This window comes from Siniperca chuatsi, linkage group LG7, assembly GCF_020085105.1.
Source record: "Siniperca chuatsi isolate FFG_IHB_CAS linkage group LG7, ASM2008510v1, whole genome shotgun sequence".
Taxonomy (NCBI): Eukaryota; Metazoa; Chordata; class Actinopteri; order Centrarchiformes; family Sinipercidae; genus Siniperca; species Siniperca chuatsi.
In genome coordinates this window covers 7,078,231-7,101,250 of record NC_058048.1, presented here as the reverse complement: position 1 = coordinate 7,101,250, position 23,020 = coordinate 7,078,231, and the positions used below count along the sequence as shown (strand labels likewise).

Below are 23,020 nucleotides of genomic sequence, written 5' to 3'. Positions count from 1 at the left end.
ACAGTTGCCTTCTAACTGGTCCAGGCTCTTTGTCAAAACAGACATCTCCTGAGCACAATTTGAATGCAGAGCATCTGGCATTTTCAAATTGCTGATGTGCTGCTGTGGACTGCTGTCATCAGAAACTCCTTATTAGTAAACTACGGGATCTTTAGGGAGCACACTACCTGATGAGGTTATGAAATTATGTTGTTTTTATTATGAAGTGGGGGAAAAAAAGATGCTGTTTGCAAGAAAACAGTGAAGGTCTTACAACATCTGTCTTGCTCGGAGAGGAAGGAGATTCTGAGAGAGAAATGGCACATGGCATTCACACACACTGGCTGTCTCTCAGGCCCAGACCTGCTATGAGGAGCACAAACCCTTTCCACAGGCTCAAATAATAGCACGTGCAGCTGTCTCCCATTTTGCACCAAATTAATGTGAAAATGAGGGTGGTGCAATTTTGATCCACAAACACAGCTTTTTTTATGCAATCTGTTTTCTGCATCCGCTTTTTCCTTAAACACCAAGCAACAGGAGTGCCCAACAAGTCCTCAAAATAAAACGACAAAAAACTCTGTTTTTCCATGCCCTCTCGAACTACGCATAGAAGCATTTTCTAATGACGGCCCTATCCGCAGGACAACATCATCATTGTCTGTGCCTTCCAAAATCATTACACATCACTGTTGAAAAACAAATACATTTTATAAGGTGACACTGCTATGGTTAAGGTTTGGTTAGGTTTAGGCACCAAAATGACTCAGTTAGGTTTAGGGAAAGATTATGGTTTGTGTTAAAATAACTACCTGGTTATATTTCCTTATGGTTGCAGAGGCTTGTAGTGCCCTACTTATTCAAGAAAAGAGTTTTCATTAATTCTTTCTTCAATTTATGAGCTTTACAGCTGACAAATATATTTTAGATTTCCATGTTTTAGACAAATCCCATAGTTTGTGTCCAGCATTAATCAATGAGAGTGCAAAAAGCCTTAGTGCCCTTGCAGAAATGTATCAGCTCTTTCTCTGTATTACCTTATCTGTGCTGCTATTTTACATCTTTCTGTAACACACACACGCTCACACACAGCATTTCTCCCCTCATGGGAGTGGTCCTGTTGAATGATAGATGACTCCTACTAAAGAGCCCACTAAATTTAGAGCTCTGCTGCACCAACTGGCTCAAAAGAGCAAGATGGGCACATACACACACACAGGTTTTTGAAGGGTCTTCCTGGCTGTCTGTTTGATGTACATAAATACTTACCCTCATAGAGACCAGTTTGAACCCCAGTTCGTGTTTTGTCTGTCCACCTGAGCCCCTTGCCCACATGCACAATTTCACTCTGCCCACTTTTTTTGAGATACATAGATGTTTTTCTGTGTGTTTGTGTATGTGTTCAGAGCCATCATCTGGCTCTGGGTCATGACTAAGATCTCACTGTTTCCCAGCTCAGGGCTAACATCTCACAGCTTTACTCACAAATACTATGACTGCTGTCCCGCTGCGCCTCCAGAGTGAGGGGGAGATTTACATTGGCCTTTACACATGCCACATGTCCATGCCACTCTACCTGTAAAACTGCACCAAGTGTGTTAAAATCCCACTGAAATACAGTGGTCATAAGAGTGTTCATCCCCTCTCTGGTATTCACACAGCACATATTCACAATAAAACTGTGGATTTATTGCAAACAACAGTATAGCTATCCCTGGGTTTTTGATATTGATTGGCAGTCATGCAAATGGCCTTGTTTGTATTCAGGTGGAGGATCTTATTGACAGCAGGAATCAATAACCACGGAAAGATGAAGGGGTAGAAACAGAGGACAGAGAAAGTAAAAGTAAGTAAGTAAATAGAGAAAAATAGGTGAAGAGAAGAAAGATGGAGATGGAGGCAACAAAGGGAAGAAATGTCTGAAATGGCTTCCCACTGGGGCAGACACATGCCAATGTATAACATATTGGGGGGAGTAGCTGAATAGAAATAGACAATAAACGATATAACAACAGCGTCCTACTTCTTATTGCTGATATCATTCAAACACAATCTGTCTGCTACATTTGGTGAGCAAGACACAGGATGATAGACAGACATGAAATCGATAGTCATGCAGGGTGCAAGGAGCCAAAATGATATGCAAAATAATAATTTAATAAGTGTAATTGGAGCAGGCAGGTTCCGTCATTGCAATCCTCTCAGTATGATATCACTCATTCATCACACACAACATTATCTTCTCTTATTATATTCTGCCGAGGTGTCTCTCAGCCTCCGCTATCACAATCTCCTTCACAAATGAAATCAGCCTTTATTACAAACATACTTTCCAAAACCCTGTTTCCATGCAGTTTTCCATCATTTTTATTTCTTTCACATCCCACCATCCCTGGATAATATTACCTCCCCTTTATGAGAGTGGGAAGTACAGTAGGTCTTAGACAGGTTGAAGTCATGCTGGAGAGGCCACTAAATGACAGGGTGGAGGAGCAATGGCTTTTATTACCTTGCTGACTCTAACTCTTTGTGTTTGTTTGTGTATATATGTGTGTGACACAGTATCAGTGACATGCAGAGTGGTATAAATAGTTGTGTGTGTTTGTGTAATTGTGCACAGTGGTGTGTGGCATTTCTTATCCATGTGTCAGTGAGTGGATGCTGAGGGCCTTTATGTGTGTGTGAGACTAGAAATATGCTGCAAGTATAAATGTGTGTTTGATATTTTCTTAGTTTGTATCCAGCAGGTATTTTAGTTTACATCAAGCTATTTGTGACTGATTCAAATCAAGTCTCAAGTCATTTTAGACTAATTCAAGCCAAGTTTGATTTCATAAAGTTCAAGTCAAGTCTCAAGTCCTTTGTGACAAGTCCTGAAGTAACAGGTATCAAGTCATGTCTTAATTCTCTAAAGCAAGTCCAAGTCAAGTCTCAAGTCCCTAGTAACAAGTTCAAACCAAGTCTCAAGTCTGTCATGACAAGCTCAGTCCTTTGTGACAATCTCAAGTCAAAACCTTCCTAACAAATTAAAGTCAAGTCCCAAGTCATTCATGGCATGTCCAAGTCAAGTCTCAAGTCTTTTGAGATGAGCCATGTAATAGCAAGAATAAAATCATGTCTCAAGTCCTCAAGGACAAGTCAAGTCACAATTCTTCAAGATAAAGATAAGATAAATGCAAGTCAGTTGCAAGTGCCTCAGGTCTCTTGAATGCTGACCATTACATTAATGGGCATTTCAACATTCAAAGCTCAGTTAATAATGCTTTTTTACAGAACTAAGGTCAAGTTGTTTCAATGCATGGAGCTAATAATTAAATATTCAAGATTTTCAGCTATGAAGACTCAGTCAGTTCGAGTCCTCCTTTGTGTGACTTAAGCCATACTTGTGTCCAAGTCTCAAGTCTACATATCTCATATCTAGTAATTCTGAGTGTGGAAATGTTATGCCTGTGTATGTGTGAGTATGTGGATAAATAGAAATACAAAAATATGTGTAGGCCTTTGTTTGTGTATTATGTGTACAGTAGGCCAATGTATGTGCATTGTACAGCAGTTTTGCACTTGTTCACGCATTTTGGTGCCCATAGTATGTGTGTAAGTGTTTGTGTGTGAGTTTCTGAGAAACTGGAGACTGTTATCACATTGTGGTAAAAGGGAGCGCAAAAGCCAAATAAAAGAAAATAACAGCACAGTAAAAGCTACTGTTCTGTGCCATTCATCATATTAATCTGATCCAAATGGGTTCGCTGAATCCTCTCGCTTCCAGCGAATCTCTCCCTTTACCCTTCGCCCTTTCCTCCCTCTCACTTAGTTTGTTTTTTTTCCCCACCCGTTTGTCTTACTTTTTCTTCAAATAACACTCCCAAACTCTCCACCCAGACTTTCTGCCTACCCAAATAGTTTTTAAGAGAGAAAGTTTATTTGCAGTGCAGCTCTTCCCTCTGATTGGCCAAAGCACTTCCTGCATTGAGGGTGGCTGTCAGAATCTGCAGTGAAGATTTATTGTGCACATCCCACACTGACCTTAAGTGTGGTATGAGAAAAGGATGAGAAAGAGAAATGAATTGAGGAAGAGATAGAGACAGAGAGGCGGAGGAATAAGTGAGCCTGGTAGAGGTCTGGTAAATTTTGTGTAGGAGTATCGGCTGTGCACGTGTAGTCAGGGTTTAGGTAATCAAGAGGAGGCGTGTGATGGATGTAGTGTGGCAGTAGGCGAGATGGCACGATGTTTCCCCCCAAGTCTGTCTCCTTCCACCACTCTGCTAAAGGTCTGTGGCAACTTTCACCACTGCTTGGTTTGTACTGACAGTTTAAACCTGTGGGACCATGTTTTACTTTTTTTTTTCTCGCGCTGAGGCTGCTCTTGTTTCACAATCTCTTTTCGAACTCTCTCTGTTACCTGACTCTTCTCCCTCACCCAGACAGCCACCTTCCATCACTGTCACAGTTTTTTCTTCTATTGTGTTTAAAGTAGCATATACAGATATACATTAGTCACCAAGTGGCTTCAGGAAACAGTGACTCACTATGTCTGCCAGACTGACGCAACAAACAAATCCAGCATCATGCATGCATTAATTAATGAATTCAGGCCTTACAGGGAATCAGCGCTTTTACCTCCTACATACTATGATGCACTTGTTAATTTAGCAGCAGAAACACCACTGTATCTAAAACACCAGACAACAGAAAACCCTAACATCACTCTTTAGAACATAACACAAATATCACATTTGGGAAGTTAAGAAAATGAGTTTAAAACCAGTTAGTTCAAACTTAGCTAAGATAATAAGTTAGTATGGCAAGATGCTTCCCACCAAGCACTATAACCAGAGATTATTTGACTGGCTTCATACGGTCTACCCTTCATGGCCATCTTTTGACCCAGACATAGCCATGACTTGACTGCTTGCATTGCTCTAAATGTAGCCTAAAGGTGTGATTACTTTTTCACAATTCAAATCTAAAGATACTGAATACAAGCCCAAAATATTGCCTGGTTACAACCTGTCCAAAAATATCTCTATCACTGCTCAAACACTTTATACTGATACAGGCATAACATACAACACAGCTAGATTTTGTGGTGCACCTCAGAGAAGCCATGCTCAGATGAGTTTCCTACTGGAGACTAACTGGGGTGAAATAAGGTAATCCCAGTTTCTGTAACTGAATATTCTCTGTTTGCTAACAGACCCAAAGCAAAATACTTTAGGGACCCTTGGATCCAAAGAAATCTTGGCCAAAATGTTCCCAAAACTAGCACTAAGAGAAGGAATGTGGAGGAAATGTGTTTGTGTTTGTGCAAGCGTGTGCTTTTTTTAGACAGCTAGAAATTTAAATGAAAAGGACTATATGTGTGCTCACAGACTGATGGTGTAGAGTTTAGTTTGTAAGACATAAACAGCAGTTAAAAAGGGAGATAGTGTTTTTGGTTTAACATGCACCCCATTCACCATTTTTATATCTAGCAGTAAACAAAGTCCTATCTTCATCTGTCTTGTACATAAAACTGGTTTCAGAGCAACAAAAAGCACAGATCAATTTTAAATTATAGCAGGGATTGTCCTCTTTATTTACTATTTTTGTGGCACTGTAAAAAGCGACTTATTCTGAAAATCTGATTCAAAGTGGATATGTTTAGGTGAAAAGCAGATGAACAACAGTGGGTACGATGTTTAACCATAAGGGGGGGGGTATTGTGGCTGCCCATTTGACTTAGAGCAGACATCCACCCATTCTGCAGTAAGTGCATGGTCAATATATTTTGTTTTCTATTAGATTTTATGGCAGTCTGAAAATGTTGTCCTACTGGGGTTTAAACATTCTTTGTTCACCTTTTTTCCCCCTTATCTGCTTAGCACTTTTGTTTTCTTTGTTTCCTCCCTCTTTTCCTGGTTTGCGATAGACTTGTTCTATTCATAGGAAATTATAAAAGAAACATGCAAGGTAATCAATAGCACTTCTGATAGATAATTAGCTGCTGTCCCACAAATCAACACCTCTCCTGAGCCCCTGACAAGCATTTGGAGGGAATTAGAAATCTGCTTAAACTGTGTTTGTGTGTGCACAACTTACATGAGCATGAAAGCGTACATGCCTGACACTGTGAGCAACCCCTCAGACAAAATCAAGACAACAATGGAATTAGTGAGTTACGCTGTGGACTACATCTGGAGCCCCATTTTTTAAATTTTGACAAATTGGCACCATTAAAAGTATGAATTAGCTATTAGCAGTTCCTGTTTGCAATGTACCCTTGGATGTAAAGACAACTATCACTGGATTACTGAAAAGAACTTGACGTGATTCTCAGGCAAGTTCTGGAGTTTCTTTTTCTCATTGTGCTTCAACCTAAATATGTTTTCCAGGTTTCCACTTTGTCCATCAACAATTTTTAATTGACACAGATTTCTTTACCATAAAGTTATTATTGTTTTATGGCCATAATTCATACAAATGACACATACCTGTCGTATATAATGGTCATAACCATGGACATAGGAAGCATTGTAAAATGTGGGTGGGATAATCTAGCGGAGGAGTCTGGGGGTCTCCCCCAGAACATTGTTGCCAGAGTAGATGTCATTTCCTGTATTCTGGTGCCTTTTAACAGGGGGTTTGATACTTTTATCTGGCTATACTAGCATGAGAAAAAGTATGGGTACATATTGTAATTTCATCCAGAGGAAATGGTTGGCCCGAGATCAAATACAGTATTTGAAGATATTAAAAAGCTGAAAGTACAGAAATTGATTCAATGACTAATTCAGAGCCATCTTTAATAATAACCACTCATTGTTTATTTAAACTTGAGGATCATTTCAGCAACATTTCATGACAATAGAACGGTGGCCGACAAAGGCAAGGGCAAATGCACTGTAGCTTAAGAAAACGTGCAAATAGACAAAAACTCTTCTTTAATTTGACAACACGTGCAGCATTTAGAAAACACGCTGCAAATACAGAAACGTACTGCAAAAACACACAACACCACCAAATACACAAACGTGCCGCAAACACGGCTTGGACACACTTGTTGTCAAGTTTGTTGCCACAGTTTGTGACTCATTAAGTTATTGAATTCGGGTCCGTGTATCATCCGTTCATGTTTATGTTGTGGGTTTCTGACTTCTGCTACTGCTCTACTCTGCGAATGCGCTGAAAGTGACTGCTGCATGTGCCTCACAAGATCTTGCAGGGACTGTAACAAATAGAACTGTTTCACCAAAAGTTGACAGGCTATGTTTTGGAAAGACATCCCCAAATTATCTTACAGATATTAAATCACTAATGAAGCTGCTTCGACGACCGTGGTCACAAGATGTCGCTGTACAAACTGAGCATGTCAAATCAAGGAGCTTTACTGTCTCCTCATAGAGCATCACAGGATAACTGTCTGAACTCCCATGCTTAAAAACTTGTATGTGAGGACGAAAAGTTTCCGGTGGGTTTAATGCAGGAAACTTTGCAGACTGTAGGAAATGCTATTTATGTGCACTTGGTCACTCCAACATTAATACAGTCTGATCATCACTGATGCACCTGGTTATTATGATTAACAGTAGTTTTCCAACATTTTATTTCAAATTCCTTCAAATTTACCTTAATTTTCAGTTTCAAAAAGACTTTACAAACTTTTTTTTTGAATCTGCATGCTCCTGCGAGGTAGGTGCACGCTGCAGATCAGACTGTGCATGCGCAAAGTGGAGAAACAGGACAAAACAGAACAGAAAAAATCAATGAACAGATGATATCATAAGTCACAAAATTTTCGCGTCCTCTGGAAACACTTCAGTTGTCATTTTGTACAAGTTTCTGTATTTGAAGCTTGTTTTCTAAATGCTGACACGTGTTGTCAAATTAATGAAGATGTTTTCTTAATTTGCTTGTGTTTTGTCTATTTGCATGTTTACATTTTCTTAAGTTGCAGTGTGTTCGCCCTTGTCGGCCACCGCACAAAAGACATCAATATAACAACTAGATCCATTTCACATATGAATTACGGACAATGTCCAAAGAATCAGGTTCGAACATTGTCCGGAATTCATATGTGAAAATGGCTCTAGGAGTTGCCCTTTACACATGTAGCACACAACAGGAGATTGTCCTTGTCAGATGTGTTCTCACAGCTGGAAATACGCTGTTTGGTTTAGGCAAAGGGTGGCACCTGGGTGGAGCGTGCAGGATGAGGAGGACTCATCCGTTATGATTAACTGTTTTTGCGTTGATATCAATACTACATGTATTTGGACATATCTGTTATGTTGAATAACTGCAACTTCAGTTCAACTTTATTGTGCGCTGCACATAACTTCAACAGCTCTCCTGACTTTTTTCAGCAGACTGTAAAACTGCTGTGCTTACTACAGTTACTAGTCTCTGATAACATTAGCGGCGTGCTCGTGTGTGTGCGTGCTATGTGAGAATTTGCCTGGGTGCAAGTTAGCAGTGAAAATGTGGTATGGAATTTCATTGATTTGGGTCTAAACGAATCACTTTAAAAAGTGGGTGGGACTTCATATAATAGCTGCGACGATCATGGTCATAGCCAACTGTTCCGTGATCACCAGAAAAGATTAATAAGGGCAGGTAAGTGTTGTATAAGTGTTGTAGTCACCAAAACTGTCCAGTTAAATAGTTACCTGTCTGTTCATGTGGTTTCACATTTACAACTTTTTGTTTGTTTGTAATAAATAGGTGTGAAACTGAAATGGATCAGAACCAAAAGGAAACAATGGATCGTTTTGGTCTTTGGTCTCGACAGACCAAAGACAAGCTAAGATAGACAGGCAGATGACCTGTAGCATTAAGCAGGGCTCAATTCAAACCCAGGACATTACATACTGTATACATGGTACTGTACGCATCTTAGACCACTGAACTACCGGAAGCTCCCCAAATTACACAGTATTTTTCTACGCTTTAACCATTCTGTTGCTCTATATAAACTCAACAGGGTAAGAAAGTCAATGTGATCAGTCTCACTAAAATTGCCATGCAGCCTAAAAACCCTGTGGATATTAGCGTGCGTGTGTGTTTATGAGTGCATGTATGCATGTGTATGTGCGTGTGGCCCATTATGAGCTTGTGGAGAGGTCATTTGGCTGTTGACTCCCAGTCTCTGCCGGGAGCGGCTGTATAATTGCTACTCTAATTAGTCTCTTTTGCCAGCCGGTAATTCATAGTCACCTTCAAGTACTTACCCATACTCACACACACACACACACACACACACACACACACACACACACATAAACAATCATACAGCACATCCTGTATACACAGACAAATACACACACACATCTACCAGAAACTGTTACTCCACTATCACTTTCTTTTAATTGTTTCTTCTATTTTTGTAATTATAGGCTTTCAGACACCCAATTTTGGATGCTTACAACAACTGACATGATAATGGTTTCCATGTTGACACAGAGCTGACGATGATTTATTATAATTATGTGTTAGCAAACAGCACTTTTGCAAATGAATCTGGAGGCTAAGTATTTCCGAGTTCAGACAAATGGGACTGGATGAGGGCCTTAGCTTTAATGATACCAACATTCATTGAGCTGTTTTTGTCATTTGTAATATTATGTCTCATTTTAAACAATTTGCAGAACCACGTTAGCATATGGAGTGTCTGCTGATGCCAAAAGAGATAAAATATCTCAATTTTAAGGCCTCAAAATTCCTTGAGTACTCAAGTTTATTTTTGCTGGTTTTTGGCCCTGCTTTCACCCAATTCAGAGTGCCTCATTTGCTATACACTGCAGTTCTTGTCACTGCTAACAGCTATGTGTTTACTTACTTACATTGCTGCTTGGTCTGATATTCTGATATGGCCAGTAGCTTACGAAGGCTAGTGCTAGCCAATGTTAGCAAAGCTTTAGATAGATGTTGCTGTGTAACTGACATTACTGAGTTATTGTAGTAGGTGCTACAGTTTCTAGATTTAGCATGTGACAGATAAACATTTCAATAGTTTTATCTCAAAAGTGAGAAGTGAGTCAGAAGTAAGTGAAAAGAAGTACCATTACCATCCATCTAGGGGATACTTACACTATTCAAAGGGGAACAGACTTCGACACAAGACAGGGAGGGAGAGGAAAAGAAATATGCCTTCTAGTGGGGTGGAAAGAAATTTACATTTCGTTTTACTTTTGCAACATCCCCCTTCATGCAAATGGCTGATCTGACTGCCGTGAGCGAAAACATCTGAACCCACAGCTATTGTGTGTTTATTCACTTTCTTGCTCAGTTAGAGTTAGATGAGAAGATTAACACTACTCTCATAACTATAAGCTGAAAATGGAGCTACAGCCAGCAGCTGGCTAGTAGTGACTTCCTGGAGTGTTGACATCCCCATGAGGTTGCCAGGCAACCAGCACAGTCTCTAGGAAGTCACTGATCCCAGCCAAGAAATAGTCCCGCACATAAACGCCACGTAAAACCACAAATTGTCATTTTTACACTGTGTGTTGTTTGTCTAAAGCTTTAGACCTTTGACCTTTTGCGCATTGCTTTGGAAACATTGGAAAGGACTAAACATTGACAAAAGTGGAAATGTGTAGCTCAGGATAATAATTATGGCACAACATTTTTAGAGTGCATGTTTTTATAAACCAAAATCATTGATCATCTCTGAGCGATTTAAATCTGGTTCGAGGCCAGTGTCATGATCAAGGACAATGGCAAGAGTGTTTGTACCTCCTGCTATTCATATCTTTTGGGGAGAAATGAAACTAGAGCACCTTGAGAAAACTCAAAACATTGAAGAAGGGAGAGCACACAACTCCAAACAGGACATCCTTTCTCTGAGGTGGCAGCTAACCACTGAGCTGCTACATTGCTAAATTATGCATTGTTAAATTTTACTTCTTTTTGTAGATTTTATATTTTGTATAGGTCTACTGTATGAATGGGTTAGCATAATTGCATTGATGCTCCTAACAAACAGTTCTAACATTAAAGTCATTGAATTGACTTAAATGTTACAGTGATGTAACATATCTACCTCTCCTTTGTCATAATGTGATCATTTCCAGGTTCATTTGTTACCCTACCATCCAATCCCTCCAGCCAATCCAATCCCTTCATTTTACACCTCTGCTTTTACTTTGCCTCTACAGTAACTTTCTCATTTCTTCCCTTGCCCCTCCTCCCCACCCCTCCTTAAAGTCACCTTGTTTCCAATGCTCATCAATCTCTGTTGTGGATCCTTTCTCCAGCAGGCCCTATAGGCCCTCCTCCCCCCTTAACTCCCTCCACCTCTTTTACTTCTTCTTTCCTCCATCTCTCTCCTCAGTCCTGTTCCCCACATCAACACTACATGCTAAGAATAACCCCATGTTTATTGGCATCTTTGCTGTCTTTGTCAGGTCATTCACACATGACGTACCAGTTCATTGGGTACACCTGTATAATATAATAACCCTGTAATAAATTCTTTATTGGTGAAGCTTATGAGCATATTTTAGTGTTTAGTTTTGAGGCAGTGTTTTTTTTTTGTGATGAAACCAGTGTTACTTCAACTTAAAGCTGGTGATTCAAGATACCTAACTAGATTACTAATCTCAGGAGCTACAGTGATTGCTTGAATGTAGCTAAGAGGCTATTTTACAATCCTCTTAACCTGGATATAGATTCAACATTTAACTGATTCCTGAAGGACCTTTATGATGTAAATCTTACAGCACATAGCAATAGAACATAGTTGGGCTGTTGCTTTCTACCCTATTGTGACTATTTCGATTCCAGGGGCCCTTTGCTGCATGTCATCCTCATGATGCTGCTAGAGGACAGTCAGAGGACCAAAGTGATTACAATTCATCCTGAGAGGGTCATGAATGTCTCTACCTAATTTCATGGCACTCAATCCAATAGTTGTTGAGACATTTCACTCAAAAATCACATGCTAACCAGTGGGGCTAGAGCATACCTGCCAACACTCTCGTTTTTCCCGGGTTTCTCCCGTATTTCACGGCCATCTCCCAGTGCCCTCCCGTTTAGTTCTTTATCCTGGGAAACTCCCATAATTTGCATGGCCCTCAAACTTTATTATGAAAACACGGATCCAAGTTTTGGATGTCGTCACAAAAGTTGCCAGATAGTCTAGGAAACACAATATGCACACAATCCACACACTACATAGAATTTTAACCCATCTGTTGGTGCAACCTGGCAACCCACACCCCGATCCAAGGGGCGTATGCACAGCTGCTCTCTGTGCAGGCAAATGGGCCAGCTAAGTTAACGTTAGCTGTTGTCAAAATGTGATGGGACGGCGTCCACCACCCCCTTTTAGTGTAATAAAGATTACAACTCTAAGTCTTCCTCACTTTTCCTTCTCTTCCTCTCCCACTTTCTTCTTAAAGTCTTTTCTTATATCATGTTTTTCCCTCTACCCTCTCATCTCCACCCTCCTTCTTTCACTCACTGTCATCTCTCTGCCCTGCCATCTTCCAATCTCAGATCACCTCATCTCTCCTCATTCTTCTCCCTTTCTATCTCGTTCCTCCATCTCTTGTTTGAAGTTAGAAGGTTGGGTTGGGTGACAGATCTCTTAACGACTTTCAACTCCAAAGAACTTGAGGCAACAACTCCCACAGTCAGGTTCTAATAGAGAAACAGGCAAAGAAGAAAAGAGACCAAATAAACTGCAGAGAGGAAAAAAAGAGTGAGATAGAGAGGGGCAGATAGCAATTTTGTTTTCTTCTCGCCATTGAGTGCCCCAAGAGATGATGAAGGATCTTTGATGTGTGATGTCTCCGTTCTCTCTCTTGTTTCACGTGCTCCCTCTCCTTTGTTTGTGTGGTTATTTATTTCATTCATTCCTTCCGTCTGTCAATTTGCATTAGGCAGAGACACAGGAAAGTGGAGGGATTGGGGAATACAAAACTTTTTGCTTTGCTCTCCTAAACTTTAACTTTGGCTTTGAAGTTTTTGAAGATGACACTAAATGGTGCTGGACTTGATGTCTGTGCATTCATGTATGCATGACTGTTTGTGTGTAGGTGTTATTACAAGTGGTGTATCCTTGTGGAATCGCTGTCTCACTCTCTCTCACACAAACACACACCCCCGTATACACATGTACACACACTCGCAGTGGCCTGTGGCTTTGTAATTGTTTTTTCTGCTTTGAGCTTGTGCCATAGTGGATGGTTCTCTGAGTTATTTCCAGTCTTGAGGTTTTAGCTGATTCCACCCCCTACACACACACACAGAAAACACACACACAACAAAGTTTCTCCATCTGTGTCCAGCTGGTGTCTTCCCATGCATAGCAGTGCACCTGTTCTCCCAAGCTCTAATCATTTTTCTGATAAGATGCTGAAGTTTTGTGTCATCTCCATCAACTGGAGTACATTTCCTTGTAGTCTGAAAGTTTTCTATCATTTCTATCAACTTGACTATCATTTATTTGGGTGAGTGAAGTTCTTCATAATCTTTGGGTTTTGTTTCAATGCTGGACCTGAAATGTAGCTACTGAGTACATGGGAATCAAGATGATATTTTTTAATCTTGTGGGCACAAGATATGGATCTTGTAATGTGATATACGCACAGGTTATTATCTTGCTCACACAAGATCTGTATCTTGTGTGCACAAGATAGATCTAATATCTTGCAGTAGCCACACACACAGCAGTACATCAATGACAACTAACATTAGACACTGCCAATATATTATTTCAAGGCGACTTTTAGACCACCTTACATAAATATCTCATTACCACACTAACTGTGTCAAGGGCTCATTGAGTGTTAGCAATCTGACTTAGCTGTTAGTTAGCCTAAACTGAGACTCAAACCAAAATATATCCTTTACCCCAAATTCACAGTGGATATGAGACAGCAGCACATAAGCACTACTGTCCATTCATTCAGTTCACACCAACTCTGACCTCCGTTCGGCAGTCCCTGTCCACAGCTACACTGACTGGCATGCTGAAAAGCCAGTGTTCAGCATCAGTCACAGTGTATTCACTTGTATTCAAATTGGAAGCACATCTCTTCCTTGAGGAGGACCAGTGACAGACATCAAAAACTCTCTAAAAATGTTTTAAAAAGCACTAGGAGCGTGGATTGTCATTTCATATAAAATACACCACTATGTAGGCATAAAATGTTAAGTTCCTCCTTTAGAGAACTGAAACTATGGTCAGCTTTAATTTATGTCAAAGAAACTTTTCAGACCACTTGTACTCGAGCCAAAATATGTCAACATGCACTGTTTCTGTTTGTTGCTTGTTAGGTGGTCAAGCTGAAAGTGTCCTGATATATGTCAAGTCAATTATTTTGTTACTTTTTACTATTTTCTTACGGTTTTTGGTAAGGAAAAAGTATTCTTACAGTGCTGATTACACAGTCAAGAGTTAATGGTCTAATTGTTGTTTCAAAGCCGTTTTCAGCCTGGCAATACGTTAAAGCTTTTTATTTTTAATATTTAATGGTTTTAAATGTTTGAACAAAATATCCATCAGCCACCAGGAGCTTATCACTAAGCATACTGGTATCCACATCGCTGTTCAAATTCAGTCTAACACTAGTCACAAGCTCTCCCTCTGCTTTACAAAGTAGTATGAGAATGTGTGGCTACATAATTCTCTCCCTCCTTCTATCCCTGAGAGAGATCTCCGACCGACATCCCATCCCGGCAGAGGCAGCCTCCTCTTGGGCAAGAGCACCTCAGCATCTCCCCTTTGAAGCTTGCAAGAGGAAGTCACCCACTAGGCACTCAGATCCCATATGGGCCCGAGCTCTCTTTGAAATACTGAACAGCAAAAACATGGAAGAAGCAGCGGAGCATGGGAGGGGACTGTCTGCATGTGTCAGAGGGATTAGTGTGTGTGCATGCAAATGTACACAACTTGTTTTACACTTGAGTAATGAGATGTAACTGGATTGAAAAAACAAATAAGGTCCAGTTGATAATGCAAAGGACACATTAAAGATTAAGAGCACAAGCCAAGTCCAACATGTATTTAATATGTATCCTGGAGACACAATGGAATCATATCTAGAGAACTTGATAGAAACCACAGGTGCAGGATTACCTTGTGTTTATGCAGGTTCTAACATCCGAACTAGCTAATCAAACTCAATCCCATCAGTATCAATTGCATCTGCAACACCATCAAATCTACAATCATATTATCCCCCCATTGATTCTGAGCTCCGACTCAGCACATCGACATGCTGCATATGTGTTTAGCTGCTGTGCAGAATGATCACCAATAGGCCAGATGTTGTATCTCGCACCTCAATAGCAGCGAATTTGAACTGGATTGATTAGAACTCCCATCTACTGCGGTGGCACAGTGTTAATAAGCAGGCTACAGAGTGCTCTTCGTTAGAGAGGGAGGTTACCCAGGGCTAAGTGTTCAAAGGCTGTCCCAGGTTATATTAGAGGAGCTGAGAGGCAGAGGTGAAGCACGGCCCAATGAGTGTTGGCACTGCTGAGGGAAAGCACAGCCTAAAGCAGAGCAAGAGGAAGGAGAGACAGACAACCACGAGTGGGCTTGTGCAATCAATTAAAATGCACAGCGAGGCAGGGTAAAAGGTCAAGCATGCTGAAGAGTGGCACAGTCAAGCATTTTTCAGAAGAGGTTAAACAGGTAATGTACTAATGCATTTCAGTAAGCATTAAGCACAGTGAAAACCATTCTGTTTTAAAACTTCACAAGCCAAGAATTAATGTAAAAAATACAGCTGTTTATTCACAATAAATCACAATATGGAGCTGTAATAGCAAATACGTCCCTCCTAAATGAGACAGCATACTGCACCATAGATTCCATTCCATCCCCAATCATTGGCATAAAGAGGACAATACATTTGATTTACTAATGTCACTTTGCTTGAATTCTGGGTAACACTAAAAGTCAGAATAATAATAAACATCTATCATTGCTACTAATGGTTTCCCAAAAAAGTTTCCAAGTGCACCTTTAACAAAGTTTTGTGATAAAATGAGAGGGACTAAAAGAGGAATAGCAGAGCAAAGAATGAGGGGGCCATCCCCAGGAAAAAAAGAGTCAATCCAATGGTGGAGTGTGTGTGCATATGTGTGTGTTTGTGCCCTTCTGTCGATCTCGCCATTTGTCCAGTGTGGGTCTGCTGTTTCAGTATGCTGGTGTGTGTGTGTTTGACTTTCAGGGGAGATAATACCTGGTTGGTACTTTTGTGTGACTAGTAGTCTGTGTGATCTGGATTCATGCTTCTTGCACTGTTTACATTTTAGCTGTTGTTCTTACTGATGTTCATACTGTACATGAAGATGTTAAACATAAGTGTTACGTTCTCTAGCAAGGACCACAACATCAACAAGATGCGTTTAAGCAATTTATTAATGAAAAATGATTGGTGCGCGAGGCTTGAAACTCATTTGTAGTTCTGCCTGCGTTGCGGAGAAGCTTCGGTAGGGAATCCGCAGTAGTGCCCGGGCGTGACGGACCACACAGTCACCACATTCCAGCCCCATACCGAACACCTATGGGAGATTTTAGAGCAACATTAACAACAGTGCTCTCCACCACCACCATCATCTAACACCAGATGAGCGAACATCTTGTGGTGGAATAAATGCTGTTCGTCCCTCCAGTAGAGCTTCAGATTTAGAGTTATTTTGATACATAAATAATCCTTTAAAAGAATAGTTTCACATTTTGGGAAATACGCTTATTTGCTTTCTTGCCGAAAGTTAGATGAGAAGACTGAAACCACTCTCATGTTCGTAAGACAAATATGAAGCTACAGCTGGTTATCTAATGTTAGCATAAAGACTGGAAACAGAAAAATCCTTTGAGCAGCTGTAAAGCTCAATAATTAACACACATTATATCTCATTTGTTTAATCTGTACAAAAACCAAAGTGTAAAAATGACAATTTGTGGTTTTACCAAGGGTTATGTGCTGCACTGTTTTTTGCCCAGGCGCAGTAACTTCCTGGAGTCTCAGCTGGTTGCCTGACAAGACTCCAGGAAGACGGATTTTATTACCTTTGGACAGAGCCAGGCTAGCTGTTTCTCCCTCTCCCAGTCTTTATGCTAAGCTAAGCCAACCGACTGCTGGCTGTAGCTTCATATTAAGCGTACAGACATGAGAGTGGTATCAATCTTCCAATCTAACTCTTGCCGAAAAAGACGAATAAGTGTCGAACTATTTCTTTATAAGTGGATCACTACAGTAGCCAAGTGTTACCTAATATTTAAATTATTATTTAGGATATGTATGACTTTCTTGCACAAGTAAACTGAGGATCACATATCCATTTATGACACACTCTCTTTTCATCTCTCTGACAGATCTGTGACAAGGAGTGGCATTACTACGTCATCAATGTAGAGTTCCCAGTGGTGACGCTCTATGTGGACGGAGTGACCTACGACCCCTACCTGGTGACTGACGACTGGCCCATCCACCCCTCACAGATTGATGTGCAGCTCACAGTCGGTGCCTGCTGGCAAGGTGAGTGGTGTTGATGATGATGATGATGATGATGATGATGATGATGATGATAATGATGATGATGAAACAGTGAAAAGCCCACAACTGAAACAAAAGTTGAATTCAATATAAAAGTCACAGTAAAATTAGGTATGCTGGGTATTCTGCCAATTGAATATATCTTCTGTATGTAAGACGTTAAAGAAAATGAATAATATCATTTCTAAGGGAATCTTTGGCCTTGAATGAACAATGTTATTAAAAGGAGCACCGAGTCTGCCTTTGACAAATGATTGAAGCAGTCTGAATGAAGGCGGGCAATTAAACTGTCCTCTAAACTGATAGCTGCCACTAATTGCACAAGGGTAGAAGAAAGGGCACTTTTTCTCATAGAACAGCATACCATTGATTTGATGGCCCAAATGAGACTGCTCAGTGATGCTTAGCCTCAGATAGAGTCAAGATATCTTTTTGTGCGGGAGCAGGAGCAGGTCATCTCGTGTCGCTTTCATCTGCAGTGGTTAACCCCACTCCTCCTCCTCCTCCTCCTCCTCCACTCCCATTTCTTTCATTGAACACTGCAAGCCTATAGGAGGATTGAAAGGGGCTTGAATGGAAATGGGAGTTCAGAGACTGTTTCTGCTTTTCTAGTTGTGGGCTAAGCCTCAGTAAAGAGTTGTAAAGGTGTTACTGAAATCTTAACATAAGCCATTAGCCACAACAGATTGCCTTTTGATAGCACTGAGCTTTAAGTGTCTGGCATGTTGATTGCAAACATGTTGCAAAGATGGGCTTATTTATTGTCTAACTGGCTCCTGAAGCTTCAGCTCTGAATGTGTTTTTAGTGCAGTGGTAGTGAAGAAATTCAACATTTGCAGAAAAGCAGTAGTGGATTTATCTCTGCTTTCTGTTGCACTGCTGAATGGCATTACAAAGATGTTGTCAAATGATGATTTTAGAGTTCAGACATAACAACATGATACAGTGTGCAAATGGATGGCAGAGTAAATAAAAAAGCTCTGTCAGCTCAAAACAGTATGGCTGCAGGCACCAGTGACATTTTGCAATATTTAATTAAATTTCATAATATCATTTCATGGTTCATAACATTTAACTGGTCAGTCAGCATTGTCTAATAAAAATAAATTCTGTCCTGACCACAGCAAATTAATATAATTTAGAATTATCATTTTTCAAATATTTATCCAAAGAAACCATTCTAGTGTGGTGTGGCAAGGTTTTAGGGTTTCAGTCTGTAAAATCTGTAATGAAACCTGCCTCAAACTGCCATTAGGGACTGCTAACACACATGAATCAGTTTTTATTAGTAGGGCAGTTTTAGTTTCTAAAGATGATCTACAATAAATACTTCTTCAGAGGCTATTTAAACCCTGATAAAAATAATTTTCTAATTTTTTTGTTCAAATTAAGAGATTGAATATCAGTACAAAGTATGGACTCTTGACAGTGTCTGTCCAAAATGATCAATATAGTCTGATTGTAACGTATTGCAGCTGTTGATTGAGAGGGAATGACAATGACTTTCTGCCTCTGCATAACCGTAAGGGTAAAGTTTCATCCTCTACCTGTGTCTATGAAGGTGCTTTCACACCTAACGTGTTTAGTTTGGTTCGAATGTACACTGGTACACTGGACCATTTCCTTTGGTTCATTTAGACTGGTGTGAAAGCTGCCAATCACACTCTGGTGCAGTCTCCAAGTTTCTTCCAAGACGACTCTGGTCTCGCTTTTGGTGTGAAAGCAGAGCAGACCAACTACAGGACTGCGTGAGAGTAGATGTGTGTTTTAGCATATATTCAAAAGCTAAACTACAATAAAATCCATCTGCTAACCGTGAACTGTTAAGAAAGAGATCGCCTGATCTATATAAGCAATGTATAGCCTTTTTTATACAACAACATTATGTCCTATATCACAGGACACTTGCAACTTCGCGGAAAGTACAAAGGCCCTGATATACTCAAAAACGGACACGCACAGTAGGAGACAGTAGGAGACAGTAGGTGACAGTAGGTGACAGTAGTGCATACATACAGTCGGCATGTATGGTCCTTCAAAATTAACCTGCAGATACCTGTTTGTGGACAAAACATATTGTTAACACTACAGATAGACTAGATTGCATTGCTCATTAACATGCATGAGATATACTTGTTAGTGTGACGCCCGGCAACAAAGCAGTGAAATATACAGCTGTAAAGCGTGCATTTGTACATTTTCATTCTCTCCTATTTTCTAATAGAAGGGTTGCCCCCATCCATCCTTCTTCCTTCACCTCTGAGAGTAAGTGCTGGCCGTGCGGTTTTCCCAGCCTATATTTACCCTCTGACCTGGCGGAGTGTGTTCATGTTCAGAACTGTGGAAGAGTCAGGAAGCGAAGAGCAGCTCTCTCATCGTTTACCTCGACTGTGTAATCACACACTGCTGCTCTGCCTCCCTGGTTTCCCTCATCACAGCAGCAAGCATGCAGGAAGAAGTATTGATGATTACACACACATGCACAAATTGAAACATAAATATCTGTGTATATACAGTATAATGAATAAATACAGGCACACAGGCACTGATACAGGTATACGTGCTATGAATCACACTGTAAGCACTTACACTTTAGTAATGATGCTATTTCCAGCTGACCCATGCTTCTCCAGTCTCATCTGTTGCTCTTTTGGAAATGACGCAAATAAAGCTGAGTAAAATGGAGAGTGAAGATCTATAGAGCAAGGAGGGCTGCACAGAGCGGGCAAAGAGAGCTGACACCACGTAAAAACCAGCGTCTGTAAAGTGGAATGATCATCCGTTTTATCACCCATATCATTCCTGCTCTACAGCGTCTTGGTAATCCCCTCTCCTCTGTGTCTCTTTTTTTACCCTCTGTTTGGGACCCTTAATGGCTTCTCTGGCCACGTTCTAAATTGATAACATCTGTCAGGGTGGGACAGAGTGGATCTAGTGAGAGGGCAGGAAAAAGGGAAGAAGATAGTAACTGAGTTAAGAAGGGAGAGCAGGTGGAGCATAAAGAAAGAGGAAAGAATGGGTTTGGCATAGTTTGGTATGCGTGAATCCAAATGTGATCTTGTGGTTTTATAAGATAGACTCCCCACTGGTACCTGGCAGGGCACCAGCAAGCACTTAAGCAGGAGATGGCTTTAAATATGCAAAGCAGCTGTGGTTATTGTACTGAACTGAAACCAGTTGGATAACCAACATTCCAGTGAAGAGCAGATTGCTGACAAGATCAATGTGGGCCTGCCATACCACGCAAAGAGTGAATACAAGTATTTACTGATATACAGAATAAGCAACATAAACCATAACCATAGGATGAATGTAGGTCAGGTACCTGATTTTTACAGTGCCTGGAACTGACTGTTTATTCACCTGTCAATGCTGCCATTCTGGCACAGTACATAAATTATTCAGTTTGCAGTTAGAGCAGTAGCAGATTTACCACTTGAAATTCTTAATACTTTTCGAAACAATGGGTCCTTGATTGCTAGACATAGAAAAACAAAAGCTTCTCATTTCTAGCTGGCGACAGTCAATTTTAAATTGCAGGCTAAAAAAGCAACTGTAACTGGCAGATTTTATCAGCTGTAGCTAGCTAGCGAAACTAACATTAGCTCCATGAGTTGGTTAAAAATGCTGTCTCCAGCTGACTTTTTAATGTTTCCAGCTGACTAATTGTAAAACAAGAATCCTATAAAAGGAGTCTTAAATATTCAGTTGATGGTTACATACATATTGTGCTGAAAGACTGAGGCTAATGCATGTCCCAGTCAAAAAGTCAGCATCCTCACCAGCTAATGATCCCTGTAGAAAACAAGGAAACAAAAACCTAGCATTGTTCTTTGCAGGGTAGAGGTAATAATAATTATACCTTTATTTATATAGCACCTTTCAAAGCAAAGTTACAAAGTGCTTTACAATAAAAACACATAATAAAAGTAAATAAAATCCAAAACATGAGATATAAAACAAGATTAAATAATTTTAATAATTGCAATAAATACCATCAGTTAAGAAAAAGCCATAAGATAAAAGGGTGTTTTAAGAAGAGATTTAAAAGTGGTAACTGAGTTTCTCTGCCTGAGCTACTGAGTTCCACAGCTGAGGGGCCACCTTTAGTGACAGATGTCGAGATTTTGGAACCATTAATAGAGCCCTGCCGGAGGATCTCAAGCAGCGATCAGGCTCATAGCAGATCACAGATATAGGCAGAGGAGCCTCACCATTCAAGGCTTTAAAAATAAGCAGTAAAATTTTAAAATCAATTCTAAAACTTGCAGGTAACCAGTGAAGGGCAATAAGGATTGGTGTGATGTGGTTGCTTCTTTTAGAACATGTTGAAAGCCTGGCAGCAGTCTTTGGATGTTTCGCCTGCTGATACCAGAATAAAGTGAGGTGCAATATTCAAGTCTGGTGGAGATGAAAGCATGGATGACCTTTTCTAGATCTGCAGATGAGAGGAGTGACCTGATCTTGGTTAAAGATACTTAGTCCTAGTATACCACACATGGGATGTGCTAATAATGAACAGAGTTTTCTTTTATGTAACCTGTAACCTCACAGACTTATGTAGTTAGTTAATTGGCCTTGGAAGTAAAGCTAAGGTACTACTGTAGGTAGCATGGTAGTTAGCCAGACATGCTAATGCTTGCAGCTTACGTTAGAGTGGATAATTACACTGCCTAACCTAACACTTTTGCTCTTATGTTTTTGGTTTTAGAATGGCTAAAAAGCGACTAAAATGGCAGCTGTCCAAAGCTTGACAGGACAGGTTTGGGAGAGGGGTTTAGTGAATGGTCAATTGTTGGCAAGACAGAAAACTAAATATGAAAAGAACATCAAAAAGTCTATTTCTTGCTTGCTTCTCCAAAACTCTCACAGTAATTTGGGAGCAGGTGCATGAGGGCATACAGTGCCGCATAAGCGTGCTGAGGAGCTAGACCTAAATTCATGGAAGAGGAAAACAGTGAGTGAGCAACAAAGATAAAGTGATGACAGAAAGGCACAGGTGTGAGAATTTTTATAACTGCCCCCATATTTCCATCTGCCCAGTCAAAAAAAAGGCTTCATCAGTCTCTAGTCTGGGAAGCCAGGCAGGCAGATGACAAACCAGTGGGTTAATATGGGTAGATCACACAACCAGTAGAACTCTGTTGTCTGCTTCAGGGGCAATAAGGGAGCTCTATCCAAATGGCCATGGTGCACAATGTAGCTGCAGTTTAGCAATCGAAGGGATGAAGGGATTCTAACTTGAATGTCTGCTGTTGCTGCAGTCCATTTCTCGCATGTTTTTACACCAGGAAAGTAGGGCATGATAAAGTGTTTCCAGTAGTGGTCAGCTGTGTCTCCACCTGCACTGACTGAGCTTTTCAGACCCTGGATACATCACTTACTTACTCATTAGGGGAACTTGGATCATGCTTGGCAATATCTGATGAAGTGTAGCCAAGGGATTTTGAATTGAGGATTCCCCCAACTCCAGTTACTGTAAAATATAGCACTTCTTCAGTCACCATTACCTGGTTCAAAGACAAAATTTATCTCTTCCAGTAACC

At 40.4% G+C, this 23,020-nt stretch overlaps 1 protein-coding gene across 1 annotated transcript in view; it reads left to right on the top strand.

Annotated features, from left to right (window-relative positions):
- LOC122878467 (calsyntenin-2-like) overlaps positions 1-23,020 on the top strand; it is a 247,021-nt gene that overhangs the window by 194,074 nt on the left and 29,927 nt on the right. Inside the window, exon 9 of the mRNA XM_044201270.1 lies at positions 17,294-17,456. Coding sequence (XP_044057205.1) covers positions 17,294-17,456 — 163 coding nt within the window. The remainder of the gene's footprint in view (positions 1-17,293; positions 17,457-23,020) is intronic.